The sequence below is a fragment of the Perna viridis genome, chromosome 6, assembly GCF_037379345.1.
Source record: "Perna viridis isolate PV_CMFRI_1.1 ecotype Kerala chromosome 6, ASM3737934v1, whole genome shotgun sequence".
NCBI lineage: Eukaryota > Metazoa > Mollusca > Bivalvia > Mytilida > Mytilidae > Perna > Perna viridis.
In genome coordinates this window covers 23,021,636-23,043,164 of record NC_142450.1, presented here as the reverse complement: position 1 = coordinate 23,043,164, position 21,529 = coordinate 23,021,636, and the positions used below count along the sequence as shown (strand labels likewise).

The 21,529-nt window shown below is 33.9% G+C and overlaps 2 protein-coding genes across 7 annotated transcripts in view; one reads left to right on the top strand and one right to left on the bottom strand.

Moving 5' to 3' along the window:
* The window catches only part of LOC148614133 (receptor-type tyrosine-protein phosphatase F-like), a 66,838-nt gene extending 59,955 nt beyond the window's left edge, over positions 1-6,883 (bottom strand). For 3 of the 6 annotated variants that reach the window (XM_088587978.1, XM_088587981.1, XM_088587980.1), the window contains exon 1: positions 6,584-6,881. In XM_088587978.1, the coding sequence (XP_088444104.1) occupies positions 6,584-6,619 (36 nt within the window). In that variant the 5' untranslated portion in view covers positions 6,620-6,881. Of the gene's footprint in view, positions 1-2,064; positions 2,266-6,583 lie in introns of those variants that run through there. The other 3 variants (XM_088587979.1, XM_088587982.1, XM_088587983.1) reach the window with 3 other exon arrangements.
* Positions 6,884-9,644: 2,761 nt separating this feature from the next.
* On the top strand, positions 9,645-10,382 carry LOC148614132 (testis-specific serine/threonine-protein kinase 3-like). The gene has a single exon (XM_088590431.1). It carries the CDS (start codon positions 9,645-9,647, stop codon positions 10,380-10,382), a length of 738 nt encoding a protein of 245 aa, XP_088446557.1.
* Positions 10,383-21,529: the final 11,147 nt, after the last annotated feature.

Below are 21,529 nucleotides of genomic sequence, written 5' to 3'. Positions count from 1 at the left end.
AGTACCAAAAACACACTGAACCTAGAGATATGCATTGTAAGTGCATTATTTGTGTGTATTATGATTAAAAGTAGTCAAAATAAAGCTGAGAATGTGTACTTTAAGATCATATATGTAATTAACTACAAAAGTGTATGAATATTGTTTACATGTGTGAGTAATTTGCCTCCATGCTGTCAGTTAGCAGAACAGGTAAAAATGTGGATTTTCAGTATTATTTATTCAAGTAAATTTTGTGAAGAATTTCTACTATGATCGTACCATTAGCATAATGATTTTGGAAGCCTTATTTTCCAAGCTTCGCAACGGTATGCAGCTTTAAGATGTCATTTGTCCTGGGAATTCACAGTGAGACTTTGAAAATTACATTTTTTAACATGTAAAGTAATGGAAACGTTAGAAGTGGTTAGTGAGACCATAAATTAAATTATGGCATATTTCAGAGAAATGCATAATTTGAGGAAAATTGCCTTTCCTGGTCATTATTTCCATTTTCCCATAAAATCAGTATAGTGATATTGGTAATCTGGCTATATTTTAAGAGGTGCATTGTGCAAGGTATTTTAAAAAACAACATAGCAACAAGATTTTTATCAGTAACAGTGACTCATAACTTGACGTCATCCATGAAATACACAACGTCACTGCTTGGGATATTCAAAGTACTCAAATAGTCACACAGCACAGACTAAGAATCACACAGTAATGAAATAGGTATGATATAAATTGTTGAAATCTGTTCTTTTTTCATAATGATAAATGATATTTACTATTACAACTTCTTGAATTATCATAGGTATCAATTTGGTGTGACAAGTTAGTTAAAATTTTTTAGTAATTTAGGGAAAATATCACTGAGGGGCATGATATAAAAATGACCATTTCTTTGTAGTCCTATGTCTGATTTTGATAGTTTTGGTCTTATTAGACTCACAATACCACAAGCTTTCATAAAATGTAAAAAAAGAAAAACATAAAAACTCATAAAATGTTTTTAACATGTAAAGTAATGGAAACGTTAGAAGTGGTTAGTGAGACCTTAATAGATTAAAATGAAAATTTGACCGCAGATCAATCTCATCATGCTGAACACTTTCATCCCTTTAAGAATGGGCTTAACCTAACCATTTTGGAGATATATGTGAAAAACCTATTGTCTGACCCTATGTTTTATCTTTAGTAACAGGGGCCATGCTTTTCAATGGATCAAAAATCCCCACATCAGTTATATGCAGGATACCCAAAGGAACATTCATATTAAGTTTGGTTCCAATTGGTCAAGTAGTGTCTGAGGAGGAGATTTTTGAAAGAAATAACATAAAAAAAAGAGAAAATACGTTGCAAAAGGGCAATAACTCCAACATTGCTTAATAGATTAAAATGAAAATTTGACCGCAGATCAATCTCATCATGCTGAACATTTTCACCCCGTGTCAGAATTTTGGCTAAACCTAACCGATTTGGAGATATAGGCAAAAAACTACTGTCTGACCCCTGTGTTCTATTTTTAGTAACAGAGGCCATGTTTTTCAACGGATCAAAAATCCCCACATAAGTTCTATGCAGGATACTCCAAGGAACATTCATACCAAGTTTGGTTCCAATTGGTCAAGTAGTTTCAGAAGAGAAGAGTTTTGAAAAATTGTTAACAATGACAACCACAGACGCCAAGTGATGGCAATAGCTCACCAGGCCTTCGGCCGGGTCAGCGAAAAATATATACTTTTTATGAATAAACCACTTGAAATTTGTGTTTTGACGGCCTCAAAATAGTTTTTCTTCAACAAATAATGGTAACAACAAAATAACAAAACACTAATCCGATCCATAACCAAGTCAAGTCCAAAATAAATCTGGCAAAATAGACATTTTACCACCGCAGCAACCGGTACCGCAATGGTCCTGACTTGGTACAAGCATTTCAAACGAAATGGTGAGTTAAATCTAGGTTTTACAACGCGATAAACCTCCTTCTTCCATTGTGGCGTGACCAAATCATGAGACCAAATGAGACGAGATTCAGAACAGTGTAACTGTAATTTACAGTGCAACCTTAGTCCTTACTACATTATGAGATTAAGACATTCCATCCCACTCCAGTCATTATCCGGTCTTTTCATTTTTTCAACTGACTGTACCAGTGTATATGTAATAGTTGGCATTAACCAAAACATAGTTTTGAGAACCCGATGAGCTTGCCAGTAGACTTAAAATTAAGGTAGGCTTGCCCAGGGCAGGGGATATCCAGGGGATATCATAGGGAAAAAAGATAACCGGATGTCTCAGTACTAAATTTAGAACCAAGGTCCGTATGACATGTAATTTCGGACTTTGGTTAACGAACTCTTTGTTTTTTACGATAAATGGACTTTTCACACAACACAAATAATAATTTAACGTATTTTCCTTGTTCTTTTTGTAATTTGAATTTTATTTTGTTGGAGGTACAGAAGACAGTTGTGGAAGTTGATTTTATCTCCGTTTTGACTGATCTTTTTAATTGTACAACCAAGTTTCCGATACACTTGTACAACTAATTAAAAGGCGTTTCATGCGATTCGATAAGAACTAATACAAAAATGTGCTTTGCACCAAATATAAGAGTGCAATTAAAAGTCAAGACGTCACATCGCGATTGCATCCGCTGCGCAAGAAGCAACAAATTGATTTATGCTATCAAATCTTTTTGATTCTTCATAATTTGTAAAACAAAAACGATTATAAATCATTTTTGATTCTTCATACTTTGTAAGAAATTATTCCAAATCATCTTCAGATGTTTTCAAAATGGAGGAATTTTTTTATCGACAACATATTTGTCCAGTGTGGTCGACGCATTTTTCAACAAACGGTCGGCATTCCAATGGGAACAAATTGTGCTCCTCTACACGCTCTTCTGAGACTGAATTATAGCTGATCTAATTTAAAGGAAGGAACATCGTTTAGCCAAATCCCTTTATCTCACTTTCCGCTATATAGATGACATATTATCGTTAAACTTTCGGGGATTCTATACATCGCACCTACCCCAAATAACTCGAGATAAAGGATACTACAGACACCGTGAAGTCACTATCATATCTTGATCTACACTTCGAGATCGATGGTAAAGGAAAACTATTGACCAAACTTTACGACAAACGCAATGACTTTTCAATCCGTATTGTCAACTTTCCTTTCATCTGTGGCAACATCTCTTCAGCTGACTAAGGGGGATATCGTCATAGCTCGAATACCCCGTCGGGTCTCGTACGGACGGAATCTCTTCAGCACCTGCGTATGGAGTTTTCATATCACAATTTATACGTTATGCAAGAGCATGACGTAACTACGCAGACTTTTTGTTTCACTCTAGACTTCTTACAATTAGGCTTCTGGGACAGATTTTATTATGTTGCTACAAGATTGAAGGCACTACAGAAGTTTTATGGGCGTCACTGTGAACTAGTGGATTGTTACGATGTATTAATCTGCACCATGAGAACCAGTTTGTTTAAAGTGTCGTAGTTTTCCTTTCCTCTTTCGTCTATCCCAAACATGACTTTTTATGAGCAGCTCGGCGGGTGCTAATTGAGGACACTTACACTACCGGTGCACCTGGTTCATGCTCCCAGTTTTTATTGGAGTTCGAGTTGCTCATTTACTTTTGTTGCTATGTACGTATTCTTTCGATTATTCTATGTTCTTTGTTGTGTCTCTTTTCCATCTCTGTTCGTTGTCTATGGATTATAATCTTTTGAATTCCGCTAGAATCTCGGTTCCCTCCATTACTTTTTTACTCTTCGATTGCGTAATTTTGTTCGTTATAATGTTTTATCTCTTCAATTGTAATTTTGTGATTTTATTATGAATTAACATTCTTGACTATATATTTAAAAAAAAAAAAAAAAAAAAAAAAAAAAAAAAAAAAAAAAAAAAAAAAAAAAACATCAATTGATTCTAGCTTTTGGGCATAGTTCTCCAATAGGATTTCAGTTGATCCTTAACTGAGCCTGGTTAAAACTAGTGCTAAATGAACTCATTTTCCATGTTCTTTCTCACATGCAGGTACCAGTCTTGTATATTTCTGTTTCCAGTGGCATTTATAAATAACGATTTGAAAAAAAAATCTTGACTTGATGTTTTTCCACCACATCATTATGTTTGTACTGCTCTATTAGTTAAGGCGAGACATATATTAGACCACAGAAACATGTTGATAGGATGTGGATGTTGTATTTCTATTCCGTGTATACACTCTACTCAAGGAAGTTAGTTGATAAAAAAAAACTATTATCCTTTGTTTTGTAAAATTTTTGCATTAGCTTACACTGCTAGAATTGAAAGTATGACATGATTTTGAGTTAAAAGACACTAAACACTTAGAACTATATTGTACTATATTAAACGCAAAAACAAAATGAAGATACAAATCAAAGAATTTGCGAGACAACGACAAGGCATCATAAGGCATATGAAAAAAGACTAATAACATAAAACAAAAACAAACATAAAATGTTTTTAACATGTAAAGTAATGGAAACGTTAGAAGTGGTTAGTGAGACCTTAATAGATTAAAATGAAAATTTGACCGCAGATCAATCTCATCATGCTGAACACTTTCATCCCTTTAAGAATGGGCTTAACCTAACCATTTTGGAGATATATGTGAAAAACCTATTGTCTGACCCTATGTTTTATCTTTAGTAACAGGGGCCATGCTTTTCAATGGATCAAAAATCCCCACATCAGTTATATGCAGGATACCCAAAGGAACATTCATATTAAGTTTGGTTCCAATTGGTCAAGTAGTGTCTGAGGAGGAGATTTTTGAAAGAAATAACATAAAAAAAAGAGAAAATACGTTGCAAAAGGGCAATAACTCCAACATTGCTTAATAGATTAAAATGAAAATTTGACCGCAGATCAATCTCATCATGCTGAACATTTTCACCCCGTGTCAGAATTTTGGCTAAACCTAACCGATTTGGAGATATAGGCAAAAAACTACTGTCTGACCCCTGTGTTCTATTTTTAGTAACAGAGGCCATGTTTTTCAACGGATCAAAAATCCCCACATAAGTTCTATGCAGGATACTCCAAGGAACATTCATACCAAGTTTGGTTCCAATTGGTCAAGTAGTTTCAGAAGAGAAGAGTTTTGAAAAATTGTTAACAATGACAACCACAGACGCCAAGTGATGGCAATAGCTCACCAGGCCTTCGGCCGGGTCAGCGAAAAATATATACTTTTTATGAATAAACCACTTGAAATTTGTGTTTTGACGGCCTCAAAATAGTTTTTCTTCAACAAATAATGGTAACAACAAAATAACAAAACACTAATCCGATCCATAACCAAGTCAAGTCCAAAATAAATCTGGCAAAATAGACATTTTACCACCGCAGCAACCGGTACCGCAATGGTCCTGACTTGGTACAAGCATTTCAAACGAAATGGTGAGTTAAATCTAGGTTTTACAACGCGATAAACCTCCTTCTTCCATTGTGGCGTGACCAAATCATGAGACCAAATGAGACGAGATTCAGAACAGTGTAACTGTAATTTAAATAACGATTTGAAAAAAAAATCTTGACTTGATGTTTTTCCACCACATCATTATGTTTGTACTGCTCTATTAGTTAAGGCGAGACATATATTAGACCACAGAAACATGTTGATAGGATGTGGATGTTGTATTTCTATTCCGTGTATACACTCTACTCAAGGAAGTTAGTTGATAAAAAAAAACTATTATCCTTTGTTTTGTAAAATTTTTGCATTAGCTTACACTGCTAGAATTGAAAGTATGACATGATTTTGAGTTAAAAGACACCAAACACTTAGAACTATATTGTACTATATTAAACGCAAAAACAAAATGAAGATACAAATCAAAGAATTTGCGAGACAACGACAAGGCATCATAAGGCATATGAAAAAAGACTAATAACATAAAACAAAAACAAACACAAAAAAACCTTTGGTACATTTTTTTTTTTTTTTTTTTATCGGATGAAGCCCCGAGCAGGTCCGGGTGTCAAAAGAATAGGCCTGCAGCAGCGCTAAGCTTGTCGTAAAAGGCGACTAAATAGTGCTCAGAACCCTAGCCGGGGACGAGGGCGCTCTGCCCACAGGGCAACTGGGTTGTGTGCCCCAGGTGGTGGAATTGGGTACCCCTGGCGTGTTACCTACTGGGGTTGTCAGGCTATAATACGGAAAACCTGACCGCAAACCATAGTGGTGCACTGTGTTGGGAAAGATGCCACGTTCCTCGCACGTTAAAGAACCCAACTGTGGTATTCTCCCGGAGTAGGAACCATAGGGCTCCGCCACAGGAGGCTAAATTGCCCGACCCTACCCACCTTTCCAGTGGCAATCAAAATTTGTCGACCCCATTATCCTTGTGTCCCCTCCCATTTTTCATTTCATCATCGTTCATTTTATCATCAATTTCATGTTCATCGCCTGAATATAGCTGAAATATTGCTGCTCGGGCGTTAAACCCCAACAATCAATCATTTAATTGGCTGAAAGTCGTTACCGAGGTCTTACCAGTAAACGATTCAAAAATATAAATTACAAGTGTAAATTCGTACTTACAATTAGAAGGAAAAAATCCAGTAAAATCTTCATCATCTCCAAAGTACACAAATTGAAATGTTAAACATATGAATATACTGAAATAGAAATACTCCACATCAATTGTAATAAAACATGTCACTCGGAACGTGCGTGTAGAACGAGGAAGAAAAGTCATCAAAAAGACCACGAATCTTTCTAGAGTAAGTACCTGACTTCCTATCTACACATTCAACTCATTAAAATTGAACAAATTAATCCGACGAGAGGCTCAGTAAAGTAATACTTTAATTAAGGGTGTTTCTAGACACAGGACAAATATGACATTTACAAGTGCGTCAAGCAAGATTTAAAACATATAGAAGACTATATATATATATATATATAGCTTACCCTATAGTTCTGCTGTTACAGTATGTAACGTGAAAGTGCCATTGGTAGAAGGTACCAATTTTAATTTATGTTACTAGTATTGAAAAGAACATCTTAGTAAACCATGTAAATGTGATACTCCATGGGGATTTTGTGTTTTGTTTTTTGTTTTGTTTTTGTTTTTTGTTTTTGTTTTTTTGTTTTTTTTGTTTTGTATTTTTTTGTCTTTGGGTTTTTTTGTTTTTTTTGTTTTTTTTTGTTTTTTGTGGTTTGGCCAAACTGCGAAAACTATAAGAATTGGTACCCTGGTTGGTAGAGACAGGAGACACAGTTTTACGGGAACATATCATATATATTACAGTTTTGGTTTGTCTTTTTTTTTTGTATGTATAATAATGATATGTTTGTACTTGCTATTTATATACATCACTACAGATTAAATAACGACGATCGGAATTGATTTTGTTTGATTTTATTGTGATAATACGTAACTTTTTTTTCTTTTTTTTCTAAGATAAACGTAAACCGTTGTATCGTTTTCACTCTTTCATACACAAGACAAATATCTTCTTCTTCTTTTGTAAATACAAATACATATGGAAATTATAAATCATTTTTTTTACCAAATTAGAACTGAACCCCAACCCAGTAGTAGATCCATGGTTGGGTTGCAGAGATATGAACCACTCCTTGTTGAAAAACTTAATATATGATATAATAATTTTTAAGAAATATTATGCAAGTTTCCCAATAAATGGACAAAAATGAGAAAATCCCCTCCCCATTCACGAATTTCTGGATCCGTTACCAGTGACAGATAGTTTCATTAAGAGTTGAGTCTACATCTGTTTAGAGTAATCAAAGAAACCAAGGTTATAGCGGTAATCAAAAGAATGTAATCCAGGGACAAAGACCAGACATGGAAAACAGACATACACAACAAAGAACATTAAGTAACTAAAATCATACATACAAAGTAACAAAAGCAAATGATCAACTTGGACTCCACCAAAAACTGGGAGCATGGACCAGGTGCACCGGTAGGGTAAGCGTCCTCTGCTTTTCTATAAACACCCGCCGAGATGCTTATAAAAAGTCAAGTCCGGGGTAGACAAACGAGGAAAGGAAAACTATGACCCGATGAAGAAGTCAGTTTTCATGGTGCAGATGGATACACCATAACGATCCACGAGTACAGAATAATGCAAAATCTAATCAGAAAAAGATTATAATTGAATTTTAATACATAGTAACTAAGTCCTCTCCTTTGAATTAATACCATAATTATATTTGACCAAAATCGTTGTTACTTGTGTATATTGCAACCAAATTCAAATCTCGTCTGAATATAGCTGAAATATTGCTGCTCGGACGTTAAACCCCAACAAACCAAATTCAAATCAGTTAATCTCCTTAAGAAGGAAATAACACTTAAACTACTGTTATTGATAAATGATTTTGGTTACACAATCAAAATATTACTTTCCACATTACCAGACAGGAGGGTTCAAAATATCACGTGACTGTGTGATAACAACTGTTTTGTAGAGGCTAAAACGGAAAGGGAAGACGGAGTGTCGAATTTTGATCAAAGGTTAAGTGGAACAGATTCGACGAGGATACCGCCATTTCATTTTTAGCATAGACACACAGAACATAAAGAAGTTCTAATTGAAGAAATCAAATAAGCTTAAATGATGGGTAAATACAAAGCAGAATTGACACACTATAAACAAGTGCTTGAAAATGATTAATGCAACGCTTTGTAAATTTCGACTCATAAATCACGAACATTTTATTAAAGTTTCAAACCCCCGGACCATCCGCCACTGAGATCACTGACATGCTGACTACAGCCTTATGAACAACTGGACTCCCTTGTTAAGAAAACTTCAAACCAACTTGTAGTTATGAAAAATTACATTTCCCGTACACTATTACATAAAAGTTTCCGATGCACTTAAGACACTGCTTTAAAACAAATAAGGAAGTCCGTTTGTGATAAATGAGATGCCCATCTTTCTTTTAAAATATCACACGTTCAAAATCTTGTAGACGACTAATATATTACAAATGAAGGAACTACATAATAAAAAAATCATCACATATAAATGGTTTACGATAAAAGCAATTTTGCTACTAACAATAAATGGTATTAAGATGTTGCTTTTGCATCCACTATTCATCTTGAATAAATAGGAAAATTATTTTCTAACCATTCTAACATGATCACAATAATACTGACAAAGACATTTTCTACTGCCAATGTAACCAACAAATAACCGTATCATATGTGAAACTATGTACAAGAACTTATTTTCCGAACAGTAGGCACAGAAAGTAATAAAATTCACACATTTCGGCTTCGCCAAAGTTTCTGAAGTTGCCACCAAATACTCTCCACTCGAAGTTGTCTTGGGAATGAATTACAATACCATGACCTCTACGCTTTACTTTTTTACGCCTTACCCTTTCGCAACAAATATGCCACTTTCATGGTCCAAACCCAGGTTTCTCGTGCCATTTCATTTCCAGAAAATATCAGCGATAATCTTTCAGCCATTATTGCCTTTTTTTTTTATTAAATCACCCATTGCGAATCGGTCATTTGGTTTCATCCACAAAATCGGTTTCCATATTTAAAAGATTAGGGTCGTGGCAAGCAGTACTATTTTACTTATACCTATATCACTTTAACTTAAAGAAAAACATGGATTTTCTCAATAACCAAGGGTTTTCAGATATTACTTGTATTACCGAAGAGGTTTTCTCTGCAAACCACGACATTTTTGATAAAATTGTAATAAAAAAGGTTCTTAAAAGTACAACCGAATTTAAGTCTTTCCTAAACTTAAAACATGAAAACATCGTCGAAGCCCTTCAAATCATCGAAGCTGAAGAATTTGCCTTCGTCGTAATGAAATTTGCCGAATTCGGCGATGTATTTGACTACATCATGACTAATGGGCTGATGTCTCAAGAAGCAACCCTCTCCGTTTTTACTCAAGTCGTTAAAGCTGTTGAATATTGCCATGCTCATGGAATTGCTCATTCCGATATCAAAATGGAAAATGTTCTTTTGTTCAAAGGATCCGTAAAATTAATCGATTTCGGCTTCGCCAAAGCTTCTGAAGTTGTCGCCGAATCTGATGAATTCTGTGGAACCCTGCCATACGCTGCACCCGAAGTTGTCATGGGAATGGAATACAATACCATGAAGGCCGATGTGTGGAGCCTTGGAGTCCTCTTCTACGTTTTACTTTTCGGTGCCTTCCCCTTTCCAAACGAAGATGCCACTTCCATGGTCCAAGCCCAGCTTTCTCGTGTCATTTCCTTTCCAAAAAATATCAGCAATAACCTCAAAGCCCTTATTGCATCAATGTTAGAGCCTTCTATTGACAACAGAATGTCTGCAAACTCTATACTCCTTGCTATCGCCCAACTATAAAGAACAAAATATTTGAGGAAGACCTTACGGGGACTTCCTCGATTTTTTTAAAAGGTCAAAAAGTTACGGTAAACATCATTTGCTTTACCGTATCTATTGTACCAGTCTACAAGTATCATTACCGTATCTCTTCCAATGTAAAATCTTAATTGTTACAGTAAACCACAGCAATTACTGTAACATTAGCCAGGACATACCGTATTTACTGTCATGGGCAATTACAATTTTACTGCACCCTTAATTACATTACCGTATCCAGTGTCGTTGTCATTGTAGCCTTTTACCGTATGAATCCGTATAACGTAATTTTACCGTATCAACGAATTTAGTCTCTTCACTGTTAAAAGATCAAAAGATTACGGTAAACATCATTTGCTTTACCGTATCTATTGTACAAGTATCATTACCGTATCCCTTCCCAACGCATAATCTTAATAGTTACTGTAAACCACACCAAACTGTAACAATAGCCAGGACATACCGTATTTACTGTCATGGGCAATTACAATTTTACTGCACCCTTAATTACATTACCGTATCCAGTGTTGTTGTCATTGTAGCCCTTTACCGTATGAATCCTTATAACGTAATTTTACCGTATCAACGAATTTAGTCTCTTCACTGTTAAAAGATCAAAAGATTACGGTAAACATCATTTGCTTTACCGTATCTATTGTACAAGTATCATTACCGTATCCCTTCCCAACGCATAATCTTATTAGTTACTGTAAACCACACCAATACTGTAGCAATAGCCAGGACATACCGTATTTACTGTCATGGGCAATTACAATTTTACTGCACCCTTAATTACATTACCGTAGCCTTTTACCGTATGAATCCGTATAACGTAATTTTACCGTATCAACGAATTTAGTCTCTTCACTGTTCAAAGATCAAAAGATTACGGTAAACATCATTTGCTTTACCGTATCTATTGTACAAGTATCATTACCGTGTCCCTTCCCAACGCATAATCTTAATAGTTACTGTAAACCACACCAAACTGTAACAATAGCCAGGACATACCGTATTTACTGTCATGGACAATTACAATTTTACTGCACCTCTAACTTAAATTACCGTATCCAGTGTCATTGTCATTGTAGCCTTTTACCGTATGAATCCTTATAACGTAATTTTACCGTATCAACGAATTTAGTCTCTTCACTGTTACAGTAAGCCTGAACTGCCATTCTCGTTTGAAATGAGATGCCGTTTATTTACTGTATCATTGAATGTGCCTTTGATACAGTAAATAAACGGCATCTCATTTCAAATTCATTGTTACAGTAAACTACAGTACATTACCGTCTCCATTGTCATTTACTACAGCCTTTTGCTGTATTTTTTTTCTTTAGTTTACAATATACAGGTACCTTCCATTTAAACACAGGTGTAAAATTACTTCGAATTCTTAATCTGGCCGCTTTTTTTAATATTATTAAATCACCCCTTGCGAATCGGTCATTTGGTTTCATCCACAACATCGGTTTCCATATTTAAAAGATTAGCCAGCACTCCACAGTATTGTAGAACTGCCTAATTTTGGTCTTGTAATCTGATGCTTTGTAACATTTATCACTTTAAAAAAATGTCAAGCATCTGTAAATCTATATATCTAGAAATAGCTCTAGCCAAGGCCTTCAGGATGCAGTAAAAATGTTCTGGAAAAAAATTACCCACAGCATATAGGGTTACCATAGAAACCATGCAAAAATATGCGAAAATTTGCAAAAAAGTTCATAAAATCAGGTTTAAAAATATCAAATTTCCCGCAAAATATCTGCAATTTTTATTTCATCCCCTGAAACTGTTCAAACTTTTTCCTTCGAAAACCCCTTCCTCATATGGGCATCGCCGGTTAGATTTTGAGCTATTTCACCTTGTAATCCACTTAATAAATTTAGCATGGTGAAAAATTGACTTACTTTCACTTTCACAATGAAGTCAAATTGTCATTGAAAAAAAGCCCCTTCAACATTGAAAATATATAAAACATTGCAAAATACTTCCAAAAGTCCCCTTTTTTCAGAAAATGTTTGATCAACAATAGATTCTTCATTTTTAATCACTATAGCAACCACCGGTTTCCATTTATGTCATTTTTCATCCCTAGCCAAAAGTGGGAAACTAAACTAAACTGTGGAGTGCTGGCTTAAGCAGAATGCAATATTAAATATTGTAATTTTCTAGTTATTTCTTGAAAGCTTACCTTCTTACGAGTAAAATGATACCAAATTTATCATAATTGGACAATTGATAACAATTTTAGAGGCATTCTCATACTAGGCTATCTCCTCTTCATTAGTGCAGAAATTTCCTTATACCTAAGTGCAGATATGCACTTCACTGTTTTGCTATAATCATCTTTTAAATGAAAATTTCCACTTAAAACATACAAAATCACAACTTATGTATACTTATAAACCCTACATTTGAGGTTTTGTAAGCTTCTAACACCGGTTTTATGCCAAAATAGTGCATTTGAAGCTCATCGCATGAAAAATCACAGAAATCTGAATGAACTGAAAACCAAACACTAAAAAGCCCACTCCAGGTCTAAGGTTATTAAACCTTTGCTTATTGTGCACTTAAAAGTTGCCCGGTTAACTATTTTACATGTAACCTGTGCAAATATTTAGCTTTCAAAAATATATTTCATTCTTTGTGATGGCAAGAGCCATATTCAAAAATGAATCAGTTCAATGATTGTTCTGTTAACTTTGCAAAAAATCTGCATAATTGGTTGCTAGGGACTTCTTAGCTAACAACAACATAGGTCCATACCATAAGTTAAATTTTTTTAACCCTTGTATCAAAGCATAGCATAAAAACACTAGTTTCTAAGAAGTAAAGCAATTTTTTAAATGTGTAGGGGTATAGGCAGCTCCCTTTAATTAAGCCAGCACTCCACAGTATTGTAGAACTGCCTAATTTTGGTCTTGTAATCTGATGCTTTGTAACATTTATCACTTTAAAAAAATGTCAAGCATCTGTAAATCTATATATCTAGAAATAGCTCTAGCCAAGGCCTTCAGGATGCAGTAAAAATGTTCTGGAAAAAAATTACCCACAGCATATAGGGTTACCATAGAAACCATGCAAAAATATGCGAAAATTTGTAAAAAAGTTCATAAAATCAGGTTTAAAAATATCAAATTTCCCGCAAAATATCTGCAATTTTTATTTCATCCCCTGAAACTGTTCAAACTTTTTCCTTCGAAAACCCCTTCCTCATATGGGCATCGCCGGTTAGATTTTGAGCTATTTCACCTTGTAATCCACTTATTAAATTTAGCATGGTGAAAAATTGACTTACTTTCACTTTCACAATGAAGTCAAATTGTCATTGAAAAAAAGCCCCTTCAACATTGAAAATATATAAAACATTGCAAAATACTTCCAAAAGTCCCCTTTTTTCAGAAAATGTTTGATCAACAATAGATTCTTCATTTTTAATCACTATAGCAACCACCGGTTTCCATTTATGTCATTTTTCATCCCTAGCCAAAAGTGGGAAACTAAACTAAACTGTGGAGTGCTGGCTTAAGCAGAATGCAATATTAAATATTGTAATTTTCTAGTTATTTCTTGAAAGCTTACCTTCTTACGAGTAAAATGATACCAAATTTATCATAATTGGACAATTGATAACAATTTTAGAGGCATTCTCATACTAGGCTATCTCCTCTTCATTAGTGCAGAAATTTCCTTATACCTAAGTGCAGATATGCACTTCACTGTTTTGCTATAATCATCTTTTAAATGAAAATTTCCACTTAAAACATACAAAATCACAACCTATGTATACTTATAAACCCTACATTTGAGGTTTTGTAAGCTTCTAACACCGGTTTTATGCCAAAATAGTGCATTTGAAGCTCATCGCATGAAAAATCACAGAAATCTGAATGAACTGAAAACCAAACACTAAAAAGCCCACTCCAGGTCTAAGGTTATTAAACCTTTGCTTATTGTGCACTTAAAAGTTGCCCGGTTAACTATTTTACATGTAACCTGTGCAAATATTTAGCTTTCAAAAATATATTTCATTCTTTGTGATGGCAAGAGCCATATTCAAAAATGAATCAGTTCAATGATTGTTCTGTTAACTTTGCAAAAAATCTGCATAATTGGTTGCTAGGGACTTCTTAGCTAACAACAACATAGGTCCATACCATAAGTTACATTTTTTTAACCCTTGTATCAAAGCATAGCATAAAAACACTAGTTTCTAAGAAGTAAAGCAATTTTTTAAATGTGTAGGGGTATAGGCAGCTCCCTTTAATTAAGCCAGCACTCCACAGTATTGTAGAACTGCCTAATTTTGGTCTTGTAATCTGATGCTTTGTAACATTTATCACTTTAAAAAAATGTCAAGCATCTGTAAATCTATATATCTAGAAATAGCTCTAGCCAAGGCCTTCAGGATGCAGTAAAAATGTTCTGGAAAAAAATTACCCACAGCATATAGGGTTACCATAGAAACCATGCAAAAATATGCGAAAATTTGTAAAAAAGTTCATAAAATCAGGTTTAAAAATATCAAATTTCCCGCAAAATATCTGCAATTTTTATTTCATCCCCTGAAACTGTTCAAACTTTTTCCTTCGAAAACCCCTTCCTCATATGGGCATCGCCGGTTAGATTTTGAGCTATTTCACCTTGTAATCCACTTATTAAATTTAGCATGGTGAAAAATTGACTTACTTTCACTTTCACAATGAAGTCAAATTGTCATTGAAAAAAAGCCCCTTCAACATTGAAAATATATAAAACATTGCAAAATACTTCCAAAAGTCCCCTTTTTTCAGAAAATGTTTGATCAACAATAGATTCTTCATTTTTAATCACTATAGCAACCACCGGTTTCCATTTATGTCATTTTTCATCCCTAGCCAAAAGTGGGAAACTAAACTAAACTGTGGAGTGCTGGCTTAAGCAGAATGCAATATTAAATATTGTAATTTTCTAGTTATTTCTTGAAAGCTTACCTTCTTACGAGTAAAATGATACCAAATTTATCATAATTGGACAATTGATAACAATTTTAGAGGCATTCTCATACTAGGCTATCTCCTCTTCATTAGTGCAGAAATTTCCTTATACCTAAGTGCAGATATGCACTTCACTGTTTTGCTATAATCATCTTTTAAATGAAAATTTCCACTTAAAACATACAAAATCACAACCTATGTATACTTATAAACCCTACATTTGAGGTTTTGTAAGCTTCTAACACCGGTTTTATGCCAAAATAGTGCATTTGAAGCTCATCGCATGAAAAATCACAGAAATCTGAATGAACTGAAAACCAAACACTAAAAAGCCCACTCCAGGTCTAAGGTTATTAAACCTTTGCTTATTGTGCACTTAAAAGTTGCCCGGTTAACTATTTTACATGTAACCTGTGCAAATATTTAGCTTTCAAAAATATATTTCATTCTTTGTGATGGCAAGAGCCATATTCAAAAATGAATCAGTTCAATGATTGTTCTGTTAACTTTGCAAAAAATCTGCATAATTGGTTGCTAGGGACTTCTTAGCTAACAACAACATAGGTCCATACCATAAGTTACATTTTTTTAACCCTTGTATCAAAGCATAGCATAAAAACACTAGTTTCTAAGAAGTAAAGCAATTTTTTAAATGTGTAGGGGTATAGGCAGCTCCCTTTAATTAAGCCAGCACTCCACAGTATTGTAGAACTGCCTAATTTTGGTCTTGTAATCTGATGCTTTGTAACATTTATCACTTTAAAAAAATGTCAAGCATCTGTAAATCTATATATCTAGAAATAGCTCTAGCCAAGGCCTTCAGGATGCAGTAAAAATGTTCTGGAAAAAAATTACCCACAGCATATAGGGTTACCATAGAAACCATGCAAAAATATGCGAAAATTTGTAAAAAAGTTCATAAAATCAGGTTTAAAAATATCAAATTTCCCGCAAAATATCTGCAATTTTTATTTCATCCCCTGAAACTGTTCAAACTTTTTCCTTCGAAAACCCCTTCCTCATATGGGCATCGCCGGTTAGATTTTGAGCTATTTCACCTTGTAATCCACTTATTAAATTTAGCATGGTGAAAAATTGACTTACTTTCACTTTCACAATGAAGTCAAATTGTCATTGAAAAAAAGCCCCTTCAACATTGAAAATATATAAAACATTGCAAAATACTTCCAAAAGTCCCCTTTTTTCAGAAAATGTTTGATCAACAATAGATTCTTCATTTTTAATCACTATAGCAACCACCGGTTTCCATTTATGTCATTTTTCATCCCTAGCCAAAAGTGGGAAACTAAACTAAACTGTGGAGTGCTGGCTTAAGCAGAATGCAATATTAAATATTGTAATTTTCTAGTTATTTCTTGAAAGCTTACCTTCTTACGAGTAAAATGATACCAAATTTATCATAATTGGACAATTGATAACAATTTTAGAGGCATTCTCATACTAGGCTATCTCCTCTTCATTAGTGCAGAAATTTCCTTATACCTAAGTGCAGATATGCACTTCACTGTTTTGCTATAATCATCTTTTAAATGAAAATTTCCACTTAAAACATACAAAATCACAACCTATGTATACTTATAAACCCTACATTTGAGGTTTTGTAAGCTTCTAACACCGGTTTTATGCCAAAATAGTGCATTTGAAGCTCATCGCATGAAAAATCACAGAAATCTGAATGAACTGAAAACCAAACACTAAAAAGCCCACTCCAGGTCTAAGGTTATTAAACCTTTGCTTATTGTGCACTTAAAAGTTGCCCGGTTAACTATTTTACATGTAACCTGTGCAAATATTTAGCTTTCAAAAATATATTTCATTCTTTGTGATGGCAAGAGCCATATTCAAAAATGAATCAGTTCAATGATTGTTCTGTTAACTTTGCAAAAAATCTGCATAATTGGTTGCTAGGGACTTCTTAGCTAACAACAACATAGGTCCATACCATAAGTTACATTTTTTTAACCCTTGTATCAAAGCATAGCATAAAAACACTAGTTTCTAAGAAGTAAAGCAATTTTTTAAATGTGTAGGGGTATAGGCAGCTCCCTTTAATTAAGCCAGCACTCCACAGTATTGTAGAACTGCCTAATTTTGGTCTTGTAATCTGATGCTTTGTAACATTTATCACTTTAAAAAAATGTCAAGCATCTGTAAATCTATATATCTAGAAATAGCTCTAGCCAAGGCCTTCAGGATGCAGTAAAAATGTTCTGGAAAAAAATTACCCACAGCATATAGGGTTACCATAGAAACCATGCAAAAATATGCGAAAATTTGCAAAAAAGTTCATAAAATCAGGTTTAAAAATATCAAATTTCCCGCAAAATATCTGCAATTTTTATTTCATCCCCTGAAACTGTTCAAACTTTTTCCTTCGAAAACCCCTTCCTCATATGGGCATCGCCGGTTAGATTTTGAGCTATTTCACCTTGTAATCCACTTATTAAATTTAGCATGGTGAAAAATTGACTTACTTTCACTTTCACAATGAAGTCAAATTGTCATTGAAAAAAAGCCCCTTCAACATTGAAAATATATAAAACATTGCAAAATACTTCCAAAAGTCCCCTTTTTTCAGAAAATGTTTGATCAACAATAGATTCTTCATTTTTAATCACTATAGCAACCACCGGTTTCCATTTATGTCATTTTTCATCCCTAGCCAAAAGTGGGAAACTAAACTAAACTGTGGAGTGCTGGCTTAAGCAGAATGCAATATTAAATATTGTAATTTTCTAGTTATTTCTTGAAAGCTTACCTTCTTACGAGTAAAATGATACCAAATTTATCATAATTGGACAATTGATAACAATTTTAGAGGCATTCTCATACTAGGCTATCTCCTCTTCATTAGTGCAGAAATTTCCTTATACCTAAGTGCAGATATGCACTTCACTGTTTTGCTATAATCATCTTTTAAATGAAAATTTCCACTTAAAACATACAAAATCACAACCTATGTATACTTATAAACCCTACATTTGAGGTTTTGTAAGCTTCTAACACCGGTTTTATGCCAAAATAGTGCATTTGAAGCTCATCGCATGAAAAATCACAGAAATCTGAATGAACTGAAAACCAAACACTAAAAAGCCCACTCCAGGTCTAAGGTTATTAAACCTTTGCTTATTGTGCACTTAAAAGTTGCCCGGTTAACTATTTTACATGTAACCTGTGCAAATATTTAGCTTTCAAAAATATATTTCATTCTTTGTGATGGCAAGAGCCATATTCAAAAATGAATCAGTTCAATGATTGTTCTGTTAACTTTGCAAAAAATCTGCATAATTGGTTGCTAGGGACTTCTTAGCTAACAACAACATAGGTCCATACCATAAGTTACATTTTTTTAACCCTTGTATCAAAGCATAGCATAAAAACACTAGTTTCTAAGAAGTAAAGCAATTTTTTAAATGTGTAGGGGTATAGGCAGCTCCCTTTAATTAAGCCAGCACTCCACAGTATTGTAGAACTGCCTAATTTTGGTCTTGTAATCTGATGCTTTGTAACATTTATCACTTTAAAAAAATGTCAAGCATCTGTAAATCTATATATCTAGAAATAGCTCTAGCCAAGGCCTTCAGGATGCAGTAAAAATGTTCTGGAAAAAAATTACCCACAGCATATAGGGTTACCATAGAAACCATGCAAAAATATGCGAAAATTTGCAAAAAAGTTCATAAAATCAGGTTTAAAAATATCAAATTTCCCGCAAAATATCTGCAATTTTTATTTCATCCCCTGAAACTGTTCAAACTTTTTCCTTCGAAAACCCCTTCCTCATATGGGCATCGCCGGTTAGATTTTGAGCTATTTCACCTTGTAATCCACTTATTAAATTTAGCATGGTGAAAAATTGACTTACTTTCACTTTCACAATGAAGTCAAATTGTCATTGAAAAAAAGCCCCTTCAACATTGAAAATATATAAAACATTGCAAAATACTTCCAAAAGTCCCCTTTTTTCAGAAAATGTTTGATCAACAATAGATTCTTCATTTTTAATCACTATAGCAACCACCGGTTTCCATTTATGTCATTTTTCATCCCTAGCCAAAAGTGGGAAACTAAACTAAACTGTGGAGTGCTGGCTTAAGCAGAATGCAATATTAAATATTGTAATTTTCTAGTTATTTCTTGAAAGCTTACCTTCTTACGAGTAAAATGATACCAAATTTATCATAATTGGACAATTGATAACAATTTTAGAGGCATTCTCATACTAGGCTATCTCCTCTTCATTAGTGCAGAAATTTCCTTATACCTAAGTGCAGATATGCACTTCACTGTTTTGCTATAATCATCTTTTAAATGAAAATTTCCACTTAAAACATACAAAATCACAACCTATGTATACTTATAAACCCTACATTTGAGGTTTTGTAAGCTTCTAACACCGGTTTTATGCCAAAATAGTGCATTTGAAGCTCATCGCATGAAAAATCACAGAAATCTGAATGAACTGAAAACCAAACACTAAAAAGCCCACTCCAGGTCTAAGGTTATTAAACCTTTGCTTATTGTGCACTTAAAAGTTGCCCGGTTAACTATTTTACATGTAACCTGTGCAAATATTTAGCTTTCAAAAATATATTTCATTCTTTGTGATGGCAAGAGCCATATTCAAAAATGAATCAGTTCAATGATTGTTCTGTTAACTTTGCAAAAAATCTGCATAATTGGTTGCTAGGGACTTCTTAGCTAACAACAACATAGGTCCATACCATAAGTTACATTTTTTTAACCCTTGTATCAAAGCATAGCATAAAAACACTAGTTTCTAAGAAGTAAAGCAATTTTTTAAATGTGTAGGGGTATAGGCAGCTCCCTTTAATTAAGCCAGCACTCCACAGTATTGTAGAACTGCCTAATTTTGGTCTTGTAATCTGATGCTTTGTAACATTTATCACTTTAAAAAAATGTCAAGCATCTGTAAATCTATATATCTAGAAATAGCTCTAGCCAAGGCCTTCAGGATGCAGTAAAAATGTTCTGGAAAAAAATTACCCACAGCATATAGGGTTACCATAGAAACCATGCAAAAATATGCGAAAATTTGCAAAAAAGTTCATAAAATCAGGTTTAAAAATATCAAATTTCCCGCAAAATATCTGCAATTTTTATTTCATCCCCTGAAACTGTTCAAACTTTTTCCTTCGAAAACCCCTTCCTCATATGGGCATCGCCGGTTAGATTTTGAGCTATTTCACCTTGTAATCCACTTATTAAATTTAGCATGGTGAAAAATTGACTTACTTTCACTTTCACAATGAAGTCAAATTGTCATTGAAAAAAAGCCCCTTCAACATTGAAAATATATAAAACATTGCAAAATACTTCCAAAAGTCCCCTTTTTTCAGAAAATGTTTGATCAACAATAGATTCTTCATTTTTAATCACTATAGCAACCACCGGTTTCCATTTATGTCATTTTTCATCCCTAGCCAAAAGTGGGAAACTAAACTAAACTGTGGAGTGCTGGCTTAAGCAGAATGCAATATTAAATATTGTAATTTTCTAGTTATTTCTTGAAAGCTTACCTTCTTACGAGTAAAATGATACCAAATTTATCATAATTGGACAATTGATAACAATTTTAGAGGCATTCTCATACTAGGCTATCTCCTCTTCATTAGTGCAGAAATTTCCTTATACCTAAGTGCAGATATGCACTTCACTGTTTTGCTATAATCATCTTTTAAATGAAAATTTCCACTTAAAACATACAAAATCACAACCTATGTATACTTATAAACCCTACATTTGAGGTTTTGTAAGCTTCTAACACCGGTTTTATGCCAAAATAGTGCATTTGAAGCTCATCGCATGAAAAATCACAGAAATCTGAATGAACTGAAAACCAAACACTAAAAAGCCCACTCCAGGTCTAAGGTTATTAAACCTTTGCTTATTGTGCACTTAAAAGTTGCCCGGTTAACTATTTTACATGTAACCTGTGCAAATATTTAGCTTTCAAAAATATATTTCATTCTTTGTGATGGCAAGAGCCATATTCAAAAATGAATCAGTTCAATGATTGTTCTGTTAACTTTGCAAAAAATCTGCATAATTGGTTGCTAGGGACTTCTTAGCTAACAACAACATAGGTCCATACCATAAGTTACA

What these genes read in the sequence shown, in the direction of transcription:
- LOC148614132 (XM_088590431.1), top strand. Translation starts at nt 9,645, where the DNA reads ATGGATTTTCTCAATAACCAAGGGTTTTCAGATATTACTTGTATTACC.